Source organism: Rhinatrema bivittatum, chromosome 10, assembly GCF_901001135.1.
Source record: "Rhinatrema bivittatum chromosome 10, aRhiBiv1.1, whole genome shotgun sequence".
NCBI lineage: Eukaryota > Metazoa > Chordata > Amphibia > Gymnophiona > Rhinatrematidae > Rhinatrema > Rhinatrema bivittatum.
The window spans coordinates 102,670,230-102,693,068 of NC_042624.1; the positions used below are offsets into that span (position 1 = coordinate 102,670,230).

Here is a 22,839-nt window from a genome sequence, read left to right on the forward strand (position 1 = left end):
TTACAGGTTGGCATCCCGGACCCCTTAATCCAGCCCCGGGTGAAGGCAGCATTGGTACAGCTCTCCCACGTTAGGTGGGGACAGCCCAAGGCCGGCACGGGTTTTACTCACCGTTTCCTCACCCTGCCATCCCTTTTGGCTATCCCATGTGGCGTGACCGACTTCACCGCCCTCTATATAAGCAGAGTGATATTTTTCCTTCGGCTCGTTTGTTGCCTTGTTTGTGCTGTTTGCTATCGCCGTAACCTAGTAAGCGACAGCAGATAAAGACCAAAATGGCCCGTTCAGTCTGTCCAGTAGCGATTTGTCCATCCATCCAGCGGTACCCGAAGCATTCCCCCCCCCCCCCCCCCCCCCCCCCCCGAGCTGGATCCTGGCTGTGCTGCACGATGGTGCAGAGAGCTGCCAACGTACCCAGCGGGCCTCCAAATTTTCAGGTAGAGAGGGAAGTGACACAAATTACAAGAGAGTGAGTGGAGAGACGGAGAAGAGAGAACAGAAGGGGTGTGAGGAAAGTTAGTGGAGAAAGCCTCTCCTTTTGCTTCGTCGTCTGAGGCCTTTGCCCCTCTCTTTCTCCTCCTTCCCCCTTCTGTCTCCCTGCTGGTGTTTGCTCTTCTGTCCCACGCCCTAGTGAAAGGATCAGTTCCAGACAGACTCTTCCCGCTGCAGCTTCCCTCCGTGAGAGCCCAGAGCAGAAAGCCTTGCCTTCCCCTCCCAGGTAATGTTCTCTTTCCTTTTGTGACCGTTTTTAGTCTCCAACCTGCCACTTTACTTTTGCTCTCCGCCTCCAATTTGCGAGTGTACTCTAATTACCGGCTGACAGGAGAGAAAACCATGTTCACCTTAATGGAAAGAAGAGCGGCCCTGTTCAGTTTACAGTCGTGCTGTTCCCACGAACACAAGATGGCTTTAACAGTCTTTCTGTGCAGTGGGTCCCAAAAACGTTCCTGAGGATGGCCTAGGTCTTGTCTTCTGTATGGTCTGTCCATGCTATGCTAAGCCCTAGCTTATCTGATCACTATGCCGTGTACAAATCCGTAGGACTTCTTTTAATTTTACTTTTATTTTGCATCTGCTTATATTGTGTTATGGTTATTGATGTTTGGGTGGATCCTTGGACACTGTGGCAGCTGACCACACCCACGGGGGGGCAGTACCATGAGGGACTACAGTGTCAGGCTAGACTCTGGACACACAAACACACAGGCCGATACAGTACAGTGTGCTCGTCCGCTCTCCCGCGATTTTTACTGTATCGGCCTGACAGATTGAATCTTTATTTAAACAGTTTTGGAAACCACCAGAGGTGGCAGTAGTGAGTAGTGGATGTTGAGCCCGGCTGGGCGAGTGTCCCACAGGACTCTGGAACTGCGGATCCTCTGCTTGGCTGTGCTGTAGTGGAAAGAGACTAAGAGTTATGAGTACACAGTGAGAAACATACAGAGTCCCAGGTAGAATAGGAGAAGCTCCGAGACAGGGAGAGCAGGCCCTCGAGGAGCGAGAACCTGATCCCTTAGAGCAGGGAGACTCAGTGGTATTGTACTCACACAGCGATTTCACTAGACGAGAGGTCTGGCACTGGAACAGAGGGCAGGCCCTCGAGGAGCGAGTACCTGGTTCCAGGGAAGCAGTACTGTGGAATAGATGGTAGTTGTACTCACAGATGGAAACTGTTAGTGAAGTCTTCCAGGTAGAAAGGGTTGTAGATGCAGGCAGCGACTCAGGGAACATGGGCCCTCGAGGAGCGAGTACCGGTTACCTGATAGCACCTGAAAGAAGCAGAAGAGGCCCCCGAGGAGCCCCCGGGTATCCCGTTAGCAGTAAGAGTTCCAGAGAACGCTGGGGTGGCAGAGTAGCTTCGGTACGGAGAGCAAATCCCATCCGTAATAATCCGAGAGTTGCTAACTCGATTAGCTAGCAAAGGTGGTAGGCTTAAATATCCGGGCAGCGTGAAGTCATCTCAGGGGGACGCCCCTGAGGTTCGCGCCAACGAGGAAATAAAGATGAGGGCGGCGTGCACGGCACGCCCTATGGTACCTTGGAGGAGCATGGCGAGAAGCAGCACCAGCCGGTCCGGGGACACCGGAGAGGTCGGCAGACAGACGCCGCGGTAGCCAGTAGTCCGAGGTGAGCGGGAGGAGCCGCAAGAAGAGTAAGGTAGGCGGGGTGAAGCCGTCGCAGACCGACAGTCACAACATATTGTGCCTTTGACCAAAGCCTACATCAGTAGGGTCCACTGTCTCTGAGAATTCCTGCACCAGAGTTTTTGTGAGTATGGCAGATAAGGCAATGATGGAACCTGATCAAGCTTGGCCAAACAGTAAAATTCTTATTTGTCAGCTTCTACCCTTTTACAAGCTTCTTGAGGTGCGACCCATATAGCCCAAGGTCTAGTCTTGGTTTTATCTCAGAGAACTAGTTGTGATTTCCCTGTTGAATTACATGAATATGTCCCTGCCTGCAACGGAGTAAAACCAGGACTGGCTCAACTTGGTTCCTTTTGATGTAAAGCTATAGGATCTCCCTAATTGTAGCTGTGTTGCAGTTTGCTATTTCTTTGTTTCTAGCGAGTGGTCGTAAGAATAGAAGGTTTGAGCGTTCTGGTTATAGCCGAGGGTAACTCTGTCCCGGGCCCATCCTAGGGATAAGGAGCTCACAGTTGAAATCAGGTGTTAGACCTGACTCCCTTTCCGGAAACCCTGGTGTGGATTCTCCAATAGAGGGAAGGGGTTAACTTTCAGGGCCCAAGGTATTGATTGTCTTTTTTTTTTTTTTATAATTTTTTATTTTCACATTTTTAATGCTGTACAGACATCAAGTTAAATTCCTTGGCAATATAGGCCTGTATCAATAAACATCAATGCAAATTCTTCATTTTTAAACTTCTTATAAAAGGAAATGTCGCTCATTAGAATTCTTTCAACTTCGTCAAAATAAACATATATTCTGTCTATATCATCACTCATATACAAGTGAAGAGATCCAAGATTCATTTAGAGCAATATCACATGAACACATTGCTACAAAGAACAATAAAGAAAAGGAGAATAGGCAGATATTTGATTTAAGCCTCTTATTATTGTTGATCTTGTCCTGTGTCAGGAGTCCACTGATGTGACTGAACAAAATTTTCCAGCTGTTCAGGAACAAAAAAAAAGTACCTGTTTCCTCCGGTTCTCAAGACGCATTTGCACGGAAATCTCCGTGTTATCTGTGCTCCATGTTGTCTGACTTGGGGTATTCCACTGAGGAATCTCTTCCTTTTTCTTTGAGTTTCTTTTGAGACATCCGGATATATCCAGATTTTCTGGTTTAAGTAGGGAGATGAGTGTTTTTGAAGAAACCTTTTTAATGATGACTTCTCTATCCAGAGAAAGCAAAAATGTAACAAGAAGCGTTCCTCTCCCCTCCACCTGTTCTTCTTGTGGGGTTTCTAGAAAGTCGGTGATGTTCAGGGAGCCTTCACTGGTTCTCTTCTGGTTACCATTTCCCTCTTTTAATCCTGACACGAAGTAGGCTTTAATGATCTTTGGCTGTTTCTCATCTGGTATCATTAAGACATCCTTTAAATAACATATGAACTGTTCTTTTGCAGAAATTAATCTACGTTTTGGAAAATTCAATATTCTAATATTGTTGCTTCTAAGTTTGTTTTCTAATATTTCAACTCTTCTATTCATCACTGTTTCACCTTTTATAATCACCTTCTGAACAGAATTCAAATTTTCCAGCTTTTCTTCCCTTTGTATCATTTTCTCCTTCTGACCATTCATTACTGAATTTAAATTTTCAGAGGAGCCCTGTGTCTTTTTTTTAGAGCATCTGTTATAGTCATTAATGAGTTTTGCAAAGTAGAAATGGCACACCATAAAGATTCAAGTGTTATATTATTAGGTTTTTCCAGAGGCTTCAATACAGGATAAGAAATCGGTCGAACCACAATATTTAATTCCTCAGAGATTTGTGGAATCACCGGCACAGTGCTAAGATCAGGCCTTCCCCCTCCATCGGCTCCAACGCTCTGAGGGCACCCTTCCCCCCCCCTACTGGGGTAGAAGCTCTCAATACCCCTCTATCTCCCCAGCTCAGCCCGCCTCGGGTGTACTCACATCCACCAACAACATCCGTTGAAGAGTTGGCTCCGGGCTTGTTGCAGCAATTGCCTTTGCTGGGGGGAGGGTGTTAGCGGTGCCCCAGGGCTTAGAGTTGTTTCACCCCTTGGTGACGCCGTCTGCTCCCCGGTCGTCGCACGCACAGAGGTCTCACTGCCGGCGGATAGAACTCTGCTATTGTGGTCTGCATCAGGGCAGGAGTAGAGGTTCCCGAGGTAGGTTCTCTTATCCTGCCTTTTCTTTTTGTATGAGGCATGTCTCGTTAACTTGCTTTCGCAGTGAGGAAAAAAGTTTTTTAAATCTCGATGCAGGAGCTCCAAACGCTATGTCCTCTCACATCGGCGCCATCTTGGATCTCCCCATATTGATTGTGTCTCATCCTCCAATGTGCCAATAAAACGGTCAGGACTCTATAATGGTGTCTTGACATTCAGTTCTTCAGTATAGATAATGTGGTACTTTGTACGTTTCTTCCTTGTACCGTCCATCCTACAGCAAAGAAATTCCAATAGTGAAATCTGTGCCTCCTTGAGTCTCTAAATAAGGGTCCCCTCTGTTTTGTCCTGGATTTTAGGGCTGCCCCTAGGATGACTGCCGAGGTTCCTCCCTTCTAGTGAGGTTTCCCCTTGTTGATACCTGGAGTCCACTGCTTGATCTTGAACCTCAGCTCCACTCCTCTGTCTCCGTAATGTGGGCATCTCCTCTGCTGGGTGAGCACTAGATGGGCAGCTCGGTGGTTTTTTCTTCTCCCAACCAATATGGCGTTGGATTGGAACTCGTTCCTCCCGATTTCTGCTGTGTTGATGCTGAGTCCTTCCGCCTGAGCGAGGCAGGGATAAACTGTAAGGATCTCGAAAACAAAAGACAACCTCCAGTTACCAAAAGCAAAAAGTCCTTACTTATAAAAATAACTCCGGGCCCTTCCCTGCAAGAGAGAAGAACCCTAGAGGCTCAGAAACCTTGGGGCAACCACTATTCTCTCTGCTAGGAAGGAATGGGTGGGAGAATAGTACCTTCCAAACCAAAAAGTGCTAGATGGAGACCTAGCAGCCTTGCTGGTACAGAAACTTGATAGAACTATTGAAACAATCTCCATGGGGTGTTGTGCAGAGATGGCACATTTCTCTGGCCTACACTGCCTTGCCTGACCCTTCTGCAGGGCTGCACTCTTTAGTAAGTTTCTAGGTTAGGCCTTGCAAATAGAACACATCTGTGGAGAAAGACATTTAAAAGACTTAAAAAAAAAAAAAAAAAAAAGTTTTCAACTTCTGTGAAAGCAAAATTTCCCAAGGATTAATAATTTCTGATTGGTGCTTTCCCTGTAAGGTGCAACTGTGGTTTTCTGTACTGAGATCCGAGGATCTTCCAGTGTATAGTTTTATGGTGATTCTCACATTTTATCATGGCTCAATCTGAGCAGGAGGCCACAGCTACAGGGAGAAATGGGCTGGCTGCTTCAAAGTAGGTAGGCGAGAGTGGCTCGGCTGTCATGCAGTGGTGACACCTAGTGGCCAGACTTGGAGTGCATGCACACAAGGTTCTGGGGAGAGCTGCAGCCTGTGGCTCTTGGCTGAGGTCTGTCGCTGTGGTAGCTGGACTAGATGGAAGAGAAGGTAGAGTTAAAAAGGGAGGAAAACTCTGACGTGGCTGAGAACGAAGGCTCATGGCATTGAAGCTCCAGCAGAAGCTGATTCCAAGTGAGCTGGGTCCTAAAGGAGCAGGAGCAGATTGACTGTTTGTAAAAACAATTAGATGAACCTAAGAAAATGAATATCTGCTGAATTGTCAGAATTTATTTTGAAGAAAACCCAGGATATTTCTTTCATTGGCTTCCCAAACCTACTTTTGGGTTTTCTGAAAATCCAAAGCAGATTTTTTTTTTTTTTAAATTTCCTTTGAATTTCGCCAATATCCATGGGGAGGGGAAGAGAAACAATTGGATGGATTTCACTCCCTTGTCCTGTGTGAAAGCCAGGATTTTTGTCAGGTTGAAATCCCTCTGGTTGAAGCTTGACTGTAAATTGCTCGCACATCTCTAGCCACAGGAAATAATTCTTAGGTATATAGTTAGTGACTTAATATAAAGCAAAATTCATCAGCGTTGATTGCTGGAGGTCCTTCAGGAGATCCACTCCCAAATACATGTGGTAACACTTTGTGTACCGCTTCCCCTGTTGGGCCAGGTCTACTGCGTGCTGCTAAGACACTAAAATTCTTTTTAGTGATCTGTCACCAAAGATGAAAAGTTTCTTATTTTATTTTATCCCAATTTTTTTTTTTAATTTTTTGCCTTATTAAATCGCACTCTACTTCAGACAGCATGCTTGGTTAACTCAGATGCCTTTTCCAGCCCTGAGTGATGGTCTTTCCTTTGATACTGCCTCAGTAGGGACTGCCATCTTCCCTGTCTCTCCAAGCTGCTGCTTGTTGCTTCTGCAGTGCGCTCAGCCCTGCTGAACCTATTGGCAAAACTTCGCATGAATTCGCAGCACCTCCCTATGAAGCATTACTGCCGGAGCCAGAGGGCCTGGCCAAAAAAGGTGAAAGGGAAGCCAAATGACCACCAGCATGGTTAAGGGTGAGGTGAGAGAGCTTGTTCTAGCCTTGGGAATTTGGTCATTTTGCATGCGGTGATTGGACTGTTTGTCCCCAGGCACACACTAATGCTAACTTACCTTTTGAAACAGTAAGAACTTACAAACCAATAGTGAGGACATGTATCACTAAACAAGTGGTTTATTTTAATGTGGCTCCTTTGCCCAGTGTTATGTGTTGGTAAAACTACTCACAGGGTGAAAGCACACATGAGTGAACATCGCAGTGCCCTTAGATGTCAACAGCTAGAGGCTGCCCTAGTTGAACATCGTTTACAGTTTAATCATAGCTTTGAACATTTATTTTTTTACAGTTTTAGAGGAACATAAAATGAATATATGAGGAGGTGATTTGAATCAGAAACTTCTACAACGAGAGCAAAAGTGGATTCTTATTTTGAATACAGTTGCCCCTTTTGGGCCAAATAAAGACGTAGATGGTTCGGTGTTTTTTTGTTTTGTTTTTTTTTTTAAATATCATAGCACATATGTATGGGCTGTTTTTTTGCCTATATAAGAATGGATCCAGTGATTTGGATTGTGTTTACATAATGTTTGTTTTGATTTTGCTTCATTGAATGGTGTCGCTCAACATAGGTGAAAGTAATCAAGTGACATCCACTGAATGGTCTCTTTTGGAGCTTTAGTTGTGATATATAAGGTATTCTGTGAATGCTTCAGTGAGCTAGTCACCGTATTTTCTATCAAGTTCATGCTTGTTAAGCTGTTAGCTAGAGGTGAGTTCTGTGGTTGTTTGTCATTTTAATATTTGTTTTATTGCTTAGTGACTTGTATGTTGTTCTGGTGAGAGAGAATGTTGATTTTGTTTTTTTGTTACAGGAATTTGTTTAAAATCTCCCCTGATGCAGGTGTTATAAAATGCCAAAACACTGGCAATGTTGGGATTCAAAGAGTGGGATTTCTAAAAGCTAAATGTTTTCTATATATTAAATAAGGGATTTAATGAGTGAGAGTTCTAAAAGTTAAGTGTTTTTTTTTATATATTAAATAAAATTTGGAAAAGGTTCCCTGGGAACTATAGAAAGGGAGATTCTAACTTGAAAGTCAGTAAATGACATGAATTGAATGCTTGGTTACTGATACTGGTTAAAGCCCATTGCGGGCAAGAGCCTACAGGTTAAAACCTAAAAGCAATAAAAAACCTTCTGATACCGTTTTCTCAAGTTGCTTCTACATACTTATATTTTTAAGACTGATATGCTCGAAAATGTTCTTTGTTTTGATGATCAGGCAGATACCTATGCCAGAAGTGAAGATTCAGAGGAACTGAAACAAATCTCAGTGAACCTGGAAGATGTAATAGGGTAAATTGAAAAAAAACAAAAGAGTAGCAAATTACCTGGACTATATGATAAACATCCCAGAGTGCAGAAAGAACTGTAAATTGCCATTAAAATCCATTATAGTACCTGATGATTGGAGGATGGCCAACATAATGCCAGCTTTTAAAAAGGACTTCAGGAGTGATCCAGGATACTGCTGACCAGAGATCCTCATGTCATTGCTGGGAAAAATGGTTGAAACTATGATAAAAAAAAATAAAATACTGCATATATAGATAGATATAGTTTAATGGGACATAATGAACACCAATATGCTATGTTTTGTTTTTTTTTGAAGGCATGAATAAATGTGGATAAAGGCAAGTCAGTTGATATAGTATATCTGGATTCTCAGAAAGCATTTGACAAAGTCCCTCATGAGAAAATGAGAAAGTCGTGGATAGGAGGAAATGTTCTATTGTGGATTGAGAACTGGTTAAAAGATAGAAAACAGAGAGTAGGGCTAAATGGGCAATTTTCTCAATGGAGAAAGGTGAATAGTGGAGTATCCCAGAAATCTGTACTGGGACCACTGCATTTTAACACATTTATAAATGACCTAGAGATGGGAACAGTGAGAGAGGTGATCAGATTTGCTGATGATAAAAAAAATAAATTTTAAGTTAAATCCAAAAGAGGATTGTGAGAAATTGCAAGAGGATCTTGTGAGACCGGGATACTTGGCATCCAAATGGCAGATGACATTTAATATGGACAAAGTACAAAGTGATGCTTGTAGGTAAGAGCAACCAAATTTTAGATATATAATGCAAGGTTCCACATTGGGAGTCACCACCCAGGAAAAGGATCTAGGTGTCATCGTGAATAGTACTTGAAATCCTCTGCTCATGGTTTTTGGCAGCGGCCAAGAAAGCAGTTGGAATGTTAGGAATTATTAGGAAAGGGATGGAGAATAAAGCAGAGAAATATCATAAGTCCTCTGTATTGCTCCGTGGTTCAAGTCTGGTCACGCCATCTCAAAAAGGATAAAGCAGAATTTAAAAAAGGTATAGAGAAGAACGACCAAAAGGATAAAGGGGAAGGAATGATTCTCCTATGAGGAAGGGCTAAAGAGGTTAGGGCTCTTTGGTTTGGAGATGACACGGCTGAGGGGAGATATGGTAAGGTCTATGAAATAATGAGTGGAGTGGAACAGGTAAATGTGAATTGGTTATTTATGCTTTCCAAAAATATAAAGACTAGGGGACACACAGTGAAGTTACTAGCTGATACATTTAAGACAATAGGAGAAATATATATTTTTTATATTCAATGCATACTTAATCTCTGGAATTTGTTGCCAGAGGATGTGGTGAAAGCAGTTAGCATAGCTGGGTTTAAAAAAAGGTTTTGTCAAATTCCTGGAAGTAGTCCATAAGCCATTGTTAAGGTGGACTTGGGGAAATCCACTTCTTATCCCTGGCATAAGCAGCTTGGAATCTTATCAACCTTTTAGGATCCTGCCAGGCATTAGTGACCTGGATTGGCCACTGTTGGAAACCGGATGCTGGGCTTGATGACGCTTGGTCTTTCTTATGTTATGTTCTAAGAAGTTTTAATGCATTTACCATTAAGGGAACATGTATTTCGGATGGTTAGTTCAGCAGTTGAGGCTGTTACTGGGATTTCACGGTGATTTCCATTTCATTAGAGAAGACTTGAAAGATTGCCAGGAACATCCAGGAGTGCTTGATTTATCTTAACTAAAGGTGGAACTATCATCTGCTTTTACAGTGTTGTTTCTTAATTCTTCCTGCAATAATTCCCAGTGCTTATGGTGCATAATTATATTTGCTTTTAGAGTGAGATTAGATAATACAATTTGTATAAACTGTTTGTTTGTTTTTTTTTTTAGTACTTTATAACACTTCCTTTTTATATATGTACGTGTGTGCTGAAAGGTTTACAGAAACGCAGTCTCATGATGAGGGCTGGCTTTTGGGGTGAGCGACTTGTGCTCGGGGCCCCATCCTGATGCATTCACGAGGCCCGAAGAAGTGCCGGGGTCCCTCTCCTGATAGGAACCGTGGGCCTGAAGGAGTCATCGTCCCCTACGCACGGGCTGAAGCCCGCAGTCCGTGAGGGCCAAAGCGCTGCTGCTGAACTGGGGGTCCAGTACTTCTAAATCCTGCTGCCGGTGCCCCCCCCCCTCTCTCCTGAGCAGTTTAGAATGGGGGGGGGGAGGGGGGGAGACGCAGATTGATGGAAAGGCTTTAGAAGCGCAGCTCTCCCTGCCACGCCCTGTACTGCGCCCTGCCACGTGGAGGGACCTGGACCTCTTTCCCAGCACGAGTCTTCTGCTCCCCCGGATCGGCTGGGGTTGCTGCAGATGCAGCACTCACTGCCCCTAGAGATGAGTTGTGTTCCATGCTCTAGGGTGACACCTAGTGGTGGGATTCAGGGCCTATATTTTCAGGGTCTCGGCAGGAGCCCTGGCGCATGGCCCCCAGCCCAGGGCTATCTCTGCAATCATCAGACTAGGTGTGTTGGGGCGGGAGGGATATAGAAGAATGGGCAGGGGAGGAAATCCCAAAGTAGCTGTGAATGAAAGTTCCTGGTGCCCAATCGCAGACCTGGTTCTGATTTGTCTGGAGGAAACTATGGGGTCAGTACATAAACACACTGCACCTTGAGAAATCAGTGTAGTGGCAGTCAATGTAATATTTTCTTTCTTGTTAGGCCCAATGTGTTTTATTTCTGTTGTTAATACACAGTTCATGAAGTCTCTCCTGCAAAACAAAAATGCATTTCTCCTCTTTATGGGATGCTTTGATGGGTCTGCATTTGAGGGGTTTGATTCCAGCAGGCTGAGTAATGCACAGAAGATAAGTGCCATGCTGGGTCACAGCCAGGCTCATCGAGCCCAGCATCCTATCTCTGACAGTGGCCAGTCCGGGTCACAAGTACCTGACGGATCCTTGCCTTCACGCTCAGGGCTAGGAATGGCCTTTCTCTGTTTTGTCTGGCTATAAAAATGTGTTAAGTACTTTTCCTCCAGGAGCTTCTGCAAACCTGTCTTAAAACCTCGCTGTGCTGGCCGCCTCGATCACATCCTCTGGCAACAGATTCCACGGCTTGAAAGTGCCCCGAGTGAAAAAAGTGCTTTCTACGACTCGTTTTAAATCTGTTGTTCATTTCATGGAGTGTCCCTTTTAGTAGTATTTGAAAGGGTAAATAACCATACATTTTATAAACGCCTACCATGTCCCTTTCCAGCCGTCTCTTTCCTGAGCTGAGCAGCCCTAACCTGCGTAGCCTCTTATCATAGGGGAGCCGTTCTATTCCCTTTATTGTTTTTGATTCCCTTCTCTACACCTTTTCTCCCTCAGCTATGTCTTTTGAGGTGGAGACACCAGAACTGTACACAGCACTAGAGGCTAGGCCCCAGAGCTCTGGTAGAGCCCCAGTGTTGAACAGGAGCTGGTAATGTAGGGCCAGTGTAGCTGGGAAGCCAGGAGCAGAAGTTGCTGGGATGACTTGAACAGGATCAAAGGCCGGGTGAACAGAGTTTCCACAGGGTGGCTACCAAGGAAAGGTGTGTCTTCCTTTTGCTCCATATGCTGGTCTCAATTGGGGCACACCCAGTGCTGGTCCAGTGGGGAGCCTACAGAGACATGTCCAGCTCTTTCTCAAATATAACGGATAAGTACTCTGACTCCTCTGAAGCACTGCTGCAGATTTCTAGCTTGTAGCTGCCAGGGCCAGGGCAGTGGGCTCGTGTTAGTTATCTTAGCTGCCGCATGTGGCTACCAGAGCTGCTCCACTGCTGCTGCTGCTGCTCCCAACTCCCAGAACGAGTCACATCCAGTGTTCAGCGAATGCTCTCTCTCACTCAGCCTAAGGATAAGACAGAGGATGGAAGGACTCAACGGAGAAAGGTCAGGAAGGGGGCGAAGAGGAGGTGCTGTTTGCAGAGTGTGCGCTGCACAAAGTGGGGTCCTGTTATTTGTGCCCTGCATGTTGCCCATTGATTACCATACTCCATGGCTTGTGCTGAAGCGAGGAAGTAGAGACATGGGCAAGTTCTCACAAAGGAGCTCTTACATGGTTTGAGCCACAACTGGTGATTCGAGGTGCTGAGAGCAGATCCCTGGTGCTGGTCTGAGTCTGAGCAGCAGACAGTAGTGACTTTTCTGTGGCACTTCTGATCAGGTCTGGAGGCACATTAGTATGCCGTGGCACACTGGTTGGGGAATGCTGATTTATGGCATCTAGAAACTCATCTTCTCTAGCATGTCGCGATGAGACATTGACCCAGTCAATAATGGGGTAATTGAAATCTCCTGTTATTACATTGGCATACAGATTTTTAGAAGTCCTCTGCTTCAGTGATAAAATGTGCTATTTATTATTGATGTTGATGAACGGAATTTAAATATGGTAATTAAACCAGCTGATTGGCTACTGTTTCCATGATATTTAAGTTTTTACATTTTATGTCTACTGCGTAGATAGTGGTTTTAATCATAAATTGTAAACTTAGGTCTTTTTGTGTATTTATGGTTGCATAATAGTTTACCTGCCCTGTTTGTGTAACATTTAAAAACTTAAATCAGCAGAACGGTTATAGAAATAAAATTTACTATGAAGCCAGCCTTAATCAGTCACTACTCGGCTCTTCTTGGCTTCTCTCTTGTAATTATTAAATGGCACATCTCTTGTTGCTGGCCAGCAGAGGTCTGCAAGCATTGATGGGCTCCATTTGCCCTGATACCATTTTTCCATTACTGCAGTGTCCTGGTGAAATTGCTCGCCATGCTCATTGCTCACTGCTCTGCAATTTGGTGGGAAGAAAATCTAGATTAGAGTGCAAAAAATGTATCTTTAGTTACACGTAGCAGCCAAGGCTTTTGTATACGTCGAGGTTTTCCACCAACTCCTTTGTATTTGTCTGCCTTATTGTTTCCGAGAAAATGTGTTACCACTAACTGGAAGGCTTGCCGCCACAATGCACAGTTAAACGCATCATCTCAAAGAAGTTCACAAATCTGAGGGCCAACAAAGACACCTTCCTTTATCTTAGCTTCACTTAATCTTGGAAATTTACCACGAGGTACATGAAGGCTGCTTTAAGTTTTGTCCATGGCCTTGACAAAGTTCTTCATTGGACCAGCTTGATGTGTAAGAGTGGTAACAAAACCTTTCTTGATTCAGCAAGTGCCGGATGCCGGACACTTTTCCTCCATGACTTTTAGGAATAACATAATACCATTCATATCATGTATGATGCAATACAAGCTTCAGATTGCATCATTCAGAAAGCAAGTACTGTCCAAACCCAATCATAGATTTAGTCATAGATTCATTCAAACATGCATGTTAGTCATTTCTGATTTAATTTGAGATCCTTTCCCTTAACTCAGCCTCCGCAATTCCCAAGTCAAAGGTCATATATACTGACACAGTAGCATATCTTGAAAACTAAAGCCAATCAACAATTTTAAGCATTTTCATTCTCGGTGATCCAGATTTAGTAAAGTTTGACTGCATTCATTTTGGAAGCATTTTGGCTGTAGACCAGACCAGTGTTATTGTGTTGCCAAATTTTATTTGCTTTTCAAATTTCTGCTGGCATTTCATATTCTGTTACTTGATCTTGGCCAGGTGGACGGTAATATACACCCACTGCTATACTCTTTATCCATCACACATGGAATTCCTATGCATAAGGATTCCGTAGTGCATTTTGTTTCCCGCAGGATTTTTATCATGCATTCTATACCAGATTTTACATATAGTGCCTCCCCTCCACCAATTTGATTTGCCATGTTCTGTCAGGATAATCTATATGCTGGTGTCCCATTGGTTATCCTCCATTCACCACTTCCCTGAGGTGCTTATAATGTCTGTATCCTCGTATAATGCCGTACATTCTATCTCTCTGGCCTCACTTTTCAGACTTCTTGCATTTGTATTCAGATGTTTGTATTTACATCCTGCTTATTAGCAGAATATACAGGCAGTGTAGAGTTATTCACATCTGCATGCTCTTTGTCTACATCCATTTGTACTACTGCAACCTCTTTATCTGGGTATTCTAACAATATCTCTGCTTTGCAGATATCTTTGGGAAATACCCTCCATTTACATTTATTAAATTTCTTAATCGCTCAACACAATGAAGGCCTGAGCGATGAACAGAAAATACATACATAATCAAATTAACATAAAACCAAAACACTGCAAATAAAATTATAACATCTTATTAGCTCCCTCTGAGCAATGCTTCCGACTACAGCTCTCCCTCATCTTCTAGTTTAGTTTAAAAGCTGCTCCTTCTCCTTTTCAAATGTTAGTGCAAGCAGCTGGCTTCTGTCCTAGTTAAGGCGGAGCCCATCCCCAGAGTCTGAGATTTCACTTTTTAAGAGCTGCTGAAGAAATTGCAGCTTGTATGAAATGTATTGGTTTTTATTTTTCCCCTTTCCTCTGTCGCTCTGCTTATAGTGAAAATGTCGGAAGCCCTGGGTTGTGTTCACTGTGGCAGGTTAAGTCTGAGCTGAGTTGTGTTTCAGGCTGAAATTGAGCTGCCATATTGTATTAATGTAAGGCTTCTCTGGGAAAAGTGCGACCTTGGCTAGAATATGCTGCTCGGCTCCTCCTGCTTCATGAAGCACCGAGTAACCCTAAAACAGGAAAACGGGGAGCCACGGAATAGTGGTTGGGAGTGGAAGGGAGGAAATGCTGAAGACCGAGCTTTTTGCATACTGCCAGATGTCAGACCTGTAGCAGGACTGTCCTAGTGCTATCGTACCGCCACCCCGCTGTCGTCTTCTAATGAGCCGCGTGAGGCCTTTTAATGAGGTAAGGTAGAATCAGAGGCTACGGGGACGTCCCTTCTCCCTCAAGATTTGCTGTGCCCCATTAGCTCCGTCACCCGTCTGAAGTTACATTATTGTTTGACTGATATTTGACGGATAATATCTCAGTTGATGACAGGAAAGCATGGTGACCGGAAACGTACGCTGAACATAAAAAGGAAACGCATCCCCCTCACCCTGCAAATTCCACAGGCTTCGGCCTTCTCTTATCAGTTTTGCAGTTATCTGTGATTTTCCTGCCTGTGTAACTCTGCTTCACTCTCCTTTCTATTTAAGCAGCTTCTAGTTTTGTCTGGTTATGTGAATCGACAGCTTGTGAGAGAGAGAAATCATGACAACGGGGAAAAGTCAGGGAAGAAAATGATAAAGGCGGAGGGGTGAGGTAGACGAGAATTTGGGGAGCATAGATAGAGTTCGGTATCAGCTTTGCGGTAGAAAACCCATAGATTGCGAACGGTTATTCTGTTCAGGTGATGCCAGAAAAGGTTTGTACTTCATTACTAACAGAAGGTGTAAAGGAGAGGGAAAAGCTCAGGCAAGCTCGAGAAAGGGATGGTGGGATTACGATACCGTCCCATTCTCCATCTGTTGTTTTTAGATAGGTTAAGAGAGGGGAATTCAGGAGAACCATTGGAACTGACCATTTAAAAAGAAAACAGAAGAACCGCATACACTGGCATTCTCTCTCTTTCTCTCCTACGCCGGGGGAGAGGGAGTGACGGCGTGGGAAGTCGCCAAGGAGGTGTGAGACCCCTGAATGCGTCTCGGCGCTAAAGTAGAGCGCTTAAAACGCCCGGCGTGAACTAGTTCTGCAGTTTTTAGATTTTTTTTTTTTTTTTCTGATTGTAATTCCGCAGTTCTTGTGTCTGAGATGATGCGGCTCCCCCACTGCTGAGGTTTGTGGGGTTTTTTTTCTTTTGTAAGATTCGTATGGTACATTAAGAGAGCTTGCCTGGCCGTCCCTAAAACAAAATCCTGATGGGACTCATTTAATTGGCTCTTCTCCTCTCTCTGTCCTTTCTAGGTCCCGCTCACGGAGCCGGTGGATCCGGTGGACTTGGAAGATTATCTAATTACGCATCCTCTTGCGGTGGACTCGGGCCCCCTGAGGGACCTCCTTGAATTTCCTCCCGATGATACCGAGGTCGTGTACGGCCCCAGAGAATGCAGAACAATTGCGTTGTCTGTGCCCGAGGAGAGGTGAGGCCGCTGAGCGAATAGCATTTCTCTGATCACGCGTCCTGTTTTGAGTTCCTAATATCTCTTCCATGTGCAATACAAAATACAGATCTGTATACGTGGGTTAAAAATAAAAATGTATCCAAAAAGCATTTTCTCATTTCCACAGCGAAATGGATCCGCACGTCAGGGACTGTGTCAGAAGTTACACCGAAGATTGGGCAGTTGTTAATAGAAAGTAAGTTATGTTGTAATAAAGCATATTCATGGGATTCGTTTTACATCATATATCATTGCTTATTTCGCTAGCTCTACTAGACGTAGGCAGAGCATCTTCAGGCATGCCAGTCTCATCCCTGGTGCGCGGCACTGGTCGGATTTGCCACCGGTTGTTGCGGCAGCCTGTGCGGGTCCAGCTAGTAAGGCGGGTCCCCCTCCCGCTTTCCAGCAGATTTAATCTGCCAGCCCTGCGCTCCAGAGTCGGTAAAACTGTCTCTGGGTGTCTTGTTGGAGAAAAACAAATGGAAGAAGTGAGAAAGGAAAGAGGATCCTTAGGAGGAGGATGGAGAATGAACGTGCAGCGGCGGCAGCACCTCACTGCTTTTGCCAAGAGCAGGGGGACAGCTCTTGCTGTGGCAATGATGAAGGGGGGTCTTGGTGAGGTTCTTATTTTTCTCAGCCCCCGCGCTCGTTTTAGAAAGTGGAGTGATATCTAGCGGAGGAGGGTAAAAGGGCTGATGGGTCTCTGTCTCCTCCTCCTTGCTTTTTGCATCCTCCTTATGCTCCAGGTCAGAGTTTCTCAAGCCAGTCCTGGCTGCATCTCAAAAAAGATATAGTTGCAATGGAGAAGGTACAGAGAAGGGCAACCAAAATGATAAAGGGGAATGGAACAGCTTCCCTATGAGGAAAGGCTGAAGAGGTTAGGGCTGTTCAGCTTGGAGAAGAGACGGCTGAGGGGGGATATGATAGAGGTCTTTAAGATCACGAGAGGTCTTGAACGAGTAGATGTGACTCTATTTACACTTTCGAATAATAGAAGAACTAGGGGGCATTCCATGAAGTTAGCAAGTAGCACATTTAAGTATAATCTGAGAAAATTCTTTTCCACTAAACGTACAATTAAGCTCTGGAATTTGTTGCCAGAGGATGTGGTTAGTACAGTTAGTGTAGCTGGGTTCAAAAAAGGTTTGGATAAGTTCTTGGAGGAGAAGTCCATTAACGGCTATTAATCAAGTTTACTTAGGGAATAGCCACTGCTATTAATTGCATCCGTAGCATGGGATCTTCTTAGTCTTTGGGTAATTGCCAGGATCATGTGGCCTGGTTTGACCTCTGTTGGAAACAGGATGCTGGGCTTGATGGACCCTTGGTCTGACCCAGCATGGCAATTTCTTATGTTCTTATGTACCAACCTTTCACCCCCTCCCCCCAGCCAGTCTGGTTTTCAGGATATCTACAGTGATTAAGTGTAAGAGAGATTTGCAAGCATTTCCTCCATTGCACACAAACCTACAGTATCTCATGCATACTCATTGTGGATATCCTGAACACCAAGTTGGCTGGGGCTGCGCTTGAACCAGCTTGAGAAACACTGCCCCAAGTACCTTGATCTCATGGTCGTCTCGGCTCGTGGCTTTTTTGAAGTGCTGTCCAACATAAAAGTACAGAAATGATCTCCAATAGCATCATTTACTGTTTGGATTTACACCATTTAAAAAAAAAAATTTGCTCTGGATTGCGTTCAGCTCAGAGCAATAGCTGTCTTATCTGGTAAACGGAAAGCGCGAACCTAACAATGTTGGAAATTGCATGTCTTCTACAGGTACCACAAACTTGGCACGGGATTTAATCCCAACACGTTGGACAAACAGAAGGAGCGACAGAAAGGTCTACCCAAGCAAGTCTTCGAGTCGGATGAAGCGCCTGACAACAATTACCAAGACGAACAAGTAACGTACCAGATAATGTCAGATCTAGATGTGTTCCCTCAGCACATAATGCAGGATGAAGCCCAGGGTGTGCTTTGCTGCTCCCTCTCTGCTTCAGTGAATGCTTCTGTTTGATCCCAAAAGTTGCACCTGTGAGTTTCTTCTTCTCCCAGTTAGTCAGGTTAATTGCTGTGCGTACGATCTAAGATGGGTGGCATTCACATTTCTGGATTCAGGCATTTGGATGTTCAGTGCTTGGTAACGCTCTCTGGCTCCGTGTAATATACATGTGTATGCCTCAAAGGATTCTGGGTATCAGAATGCAAGTTAGCCTGTGCAGGAAATGCTGGCAGACACTGCCAACTGTGCATGTGCCAGTCGGGGATTATGTCCTGTGATCATCAGGACACTTTCCCATGCTTGCCTTCATTTCCTGTGCTGTTTACTTGTAAACAATGCCAGGCAAAGGAACAGGTAGCCTAGTTTTCTGCAATAATAAGGGACTTTTTGCATTTCCTGTGTGCAGGTGAACCTGCCTCTCTATTGTGATCTGTACAGAGGAGAGAGACGTCTGGGGTAATACAATGGAAAATGAATGTGCATGTTACTTTATAAAAAAAAAAAAAAAGCAACTGAAATGCATGGGGTGTGGAGAAAGGAAGAGGCATTGTGCCTTATCTTAGAAAAGGGTGATGGCATTTTAATGTACACCCAGTGTGGTCTATCGACCTCTGACACAGGGGAGAGAGAGATCTGGTCGAGGATATCCAAAGGGGAGCATTGTTGATGGGAGATTGTAATCTGTTGGCTATGGAATTGGGCAGAAGTAGGGAGAGAGCCTAGAATTCCCTTCAAGGGGCTCTCCTCATGCAAATAGTAATGGAACCCATGGGAGGAGGGCCAATATTGGATCTTATTCTTACTAACGGTGAAAGGTTTATTTCTACTTGAGGGCCAGTGATCATCAGCTAGTGGCATGGTCTGATGTAGGAGACAAGGTGGCGAGGAGTCACACAAAAATCAGAGTCTTCAAATACTGACCTTTAATAAAATGGGAAAGTAACTTAAGGACTGGGAAGATGTCAATGAAGTGAAGGAAAGGTGAAGTAAACTTAAAAAAAAAGAAAACAAAACTGCAGAAAAAGCAGCAAATATTTATAATAAAGTAAATGAAAGTAAGAGGATATGGAGGCAGATCTGATCTTCAGAAGAAGTAACTGAGAAAATAAGGGCAAAGAGCTTGGCAATCAAAACTGTACAGGGGATCCGCGAAAGAGGGAGCGCATGGAAGAACAGAAACTCAGAGAGGTTGGGGAAGTAGGCAGGAAGGCAAAGGTAGCCAAAGAGGTAAAAGCGAGGCTGCAGGACTTTCAGGCATGCAAATTAAAGGAGGAAGGACAGAGGTGGGATTGCAAGGTTAAGGAGAGGCCAAGAGAAATGCGTGGAGAAGAAGAAACAAAAAGCAGAAGGCTCACTGAAGACAGTTTTGATTGTTGGTTGATTGTTGGAAAGGGTGCAACTCTATCTTTTTTGAGATGCGGCAACCAGAATTGTACACAATATTCAAGGTGCAGTCTCACCATGGAGCGATACAGAGGCATTATGACATCCACTGTTTTATTCACCATTCCCTTTCTGTTTGCTTTTTGACTGCTGCAGCACACTGAACCGACGATTTCAATGTGTTATCCACGATGACGCCTAGATCTCTTTCTTGGGTGGTAGCACCTAATATGGAACCTAACATTGTGTAACTATAGCATGGGTTATTTTTCCCTATATGCATCACCTTGCACTTATCCACATTAAATTTCATCTGTTTTTTCGACGCTCATTCCCCCCAGTCTCACAAGGTTCTCTTGCAATTCCTCACAATCAGCTTGTGATTTAACTACTTTGAATAATTTTCTGTCATCCACTGATCTGATCTCCTCACTCCCTTTTCCAGATCATTTATAAATATATTAAAAATCAGTGGCCCCAGGGCAAATCCCAGGGGCATGCCACTATTTCCCATCCAGTCCTACTTTCTGCTCCCTGTCAACAGACTCCTCTTCGTCCACATGTTTCAAAAAAAATATATCTAGTAGATTTTCAAAGCAAGAATTCCCTTTGCTAAATCCATGTTGGCTCTGCCCTGTTAATCTGTGTCTGTTCAGTTGATCAGTAATTTTGTTCTTCAGAATGACTCCTACCACTTTTCTTAGCACCGACATTGAGCTTACCAGTCTCTTCCTGTACGTACCCGGATCAGTCCAGACAGTGGGTTGAGCCTCCTGTCCAGCAGAGAGAGACAGTGAAAAATTGAAAAGGTATCCTTTATCAGGAACAGTGCTCACCCTGCATCCCTTCAGTGTTTCTCTGTCTCCCAGCAAAGGCAGGCAGTTGAAACTGCGGTTCCCTAGCTTTCTCTGTTTTCCACACTGGTGATTTCTTTCTTTCTCCTTCTGATTGTTTCCAGGATCAAGCAAGTATTGATTAATTTCTATATGTAAAAAAAAAAAAGAATTTGAAGGAAATCAAACTTCTTGTCTATGTGAGACAGCTCTCTCTCACAGCTCTTACAGGGTCCCAGGGGGGATTTTCCCCTAAGTACTCAGCCTGGGACCCCTCTTCCCTCAGTTTTTCTCTGTCTCCCTCTGCTGGCCAGGAGGCTCAACCCACTGTCTGGACTGATCTGTGGTACTACAGGAACGAAAATTAGCAATTTTTCCTGTAGTTTCCCAGATCACCCCAAAACCATTTTTAAAAAGTGGAGACTTCTGAAGGAAGGAATAGTGAAGCAGGTTGCAGGATCTGAGGCAGCATGGGTTTACTAGAAGGACATGACTCCAGATGAATCTGATCAGTTTCTTCGATTGGGTGACTAGAGAATTAGACCTGGGGAGATGCTGATGTAGTTGGATTTCAGCAAAGCTTTGATACCGCTCTGTGTAGGAGGCTTGTTTAAATGACCAGCCTGGGGGCGGGGCAGCAAGTTGGTGATAGGGTGGAAGGGGTCAGCCCATTGGCTTCAATGGTAGCGCTGTCCTCTGCCCTACGGAGGGTCCCCTGTTTGATTCCCGGTTCGCACCTGACCTGCCCTCCAGGTCAGCTAGGGATGGTGCGAGCCTTTGGGTCAATTTTCAAGTGGAAATTTGGGATTTATTTTATTTTTCTTTACGTATTTTGCGGGTGTAAAGTTCACAGGGTGAACGACGTGCAAGGATGTAGAAATGAAATCCCCCAAGCATAGTGCATTCCCTGCTTACCCCCTCCCCCCGTTAATGTGAGTAAAAACATGCACGTTGAGCACCACAGCGCGTACACTTTTATGCACAGGGAGAATGGGCGGTTTCTAAAGTAAGTTTTTCTCCAGGTAATCAGCCCTTTACTCACCTAAATGTCTTTGGAGAATTGCCCTCATTTTGTGTGGTTATAGCTAAATCTTGTCTGCCTCCATATTCAAAAGGCGCTAAACACTACTTACCTGGATAAGTAACGACTTATCCAGGTCGCTACGCTCATCGGCCACCACGTAGTCAGATAAGCCATGGGCAAGCAGTGGGCGGATGGGGGTGGTACTATTTATCTGGTTAACTTATCCAGGTAAGACTTACCCGGCTAAGTAGCGCCAAAAATGGGGATATTTAGCTTATTTGTGCTGCTGAACATCGCATGTAAGTTAGCCGGCTAACTCTTATTCAGCTAAATTATACTTAAACGGCCAGCTTTGAATATGTAGCCCATAGAAAAAAGTATAATTCATTTTACCTAGACTGTCTTCTTGTTTGGTAGATAGAATGATTTACTTAGACAGTGGCTCCCAAACCTATCCTTGGGACCGCACACTCAGGGGGGTTTCCAGTATATCCACCATGAATATGCATGAAATGAATGTGCATCTCTCTCTCATGTATATTCATTGTGGATATTCCGGAAGCCCACCTGACTAGGGGGGGGGGGGGGGTCCTGAGGACAGGTTTGGGAACTGCCAGAGTCTGCATCTTGTCCCATTCGATTCTTTGCATCGTAGGATGATCTGAAGAGGCGCTCCATGTCCATCGACGACACGCCACGGGGCAGCTGGGCTTGTAGTATTTTCGACCTCAAAAACTCCCTCCCCGATTCCCTCCTTCCTAATCTACTGGATCGCACTCCGAATGAAGAAATCGATCATCAGAATGAAGAGCAAAGGAAGTCCAACAGACACAAGGAACTCTTTGCATTGCACCCAGCGCCGGATGAGGTACTTTGAATGAATGAAACATAACGGGTACGGCCTTAGAAACAGAAATCATATGATGGTTAAGACGTCAGAACTGGTCAGTGTCCTCCGTTCCTCTTTAAAATCCCAGTTTTATTAAACATTGCCAAACTTAGGATAAATTCCATCGTTTATTTAAAGAACTACTAGAGTCCTTTCTTCAGAGTCAAAGGTAAGGCAGGGACTGCAGGCATCTCACCGCTCGGCCTAATAAGTGTGTAACTTCTCACAGATTAACCTGCTGGTGCTCTCTCAAATTATTTTTGCTTTTGCTGTGCCCACGGAGCCTCCGTTCTGTTTTCTGCGAGCATTGCACGTCTTTACGTGAACTCCCACTCTGCGACTCTGCTTATGTGGCTGCCTGCAGCGGCCCCCCTCCCCCTCCCTATGCGTGCTGATCTCTAAAGCCACTCCCAGGGTGCAGAGTTTCTGCTTAGGAGGCAATTTTCAAAAAGGGCGCAGAGTTCCCCTTTGAAAATTTGGTGCCATAAAGCACAAATGGTGACGTCTGCTGGCTCCATCTCCCCTCACTCCCTCCGGCCCTTTCTCATTGTCACACGGTTAAAAGTACCCGCACCCTGAAGGAGCTCAGGTACTTCTGCTCATAGAGGGGGGAGGG

The 22,839-nt window shown here is 44.6% G+C and overlaps 1 protein-coding gene across 5 annotated transcripts in view; it reads left to right on the forward strand.

Moving 5' to 3' along the window:
* DOCK7 (dedicator of cytokinesis 7) overlaps positions 1–22,839 on the forward strand; it is a 185,315-nt gene that overhangs the window by 20,904 nt on the left and 141,572 nt on the right. For all 5 annotated transcript variants that reach the window (XM_029618626.1, XM_029618622.1, XM_029618623.1 and 2 more), the window contains exons 3-6: positions 15,892–16,067; positions 16,216–16,284; positions 17,869–17,995; positions 21,990–22,202. In XM_029618626.1, coding sequence (XP_029474486.1) covers positions 15,892–16,067; positions 16,216–16,284; positions 17,869–17,995; positions 21,990–22,202 — 585 coding nt within the window. The remainder of the gene's footprint in view (positions 1–15,891; positions 16,068–16,215; positions 16,285–17,868; positions 17,996–21,989; positions 22,203–22,839) is intronic.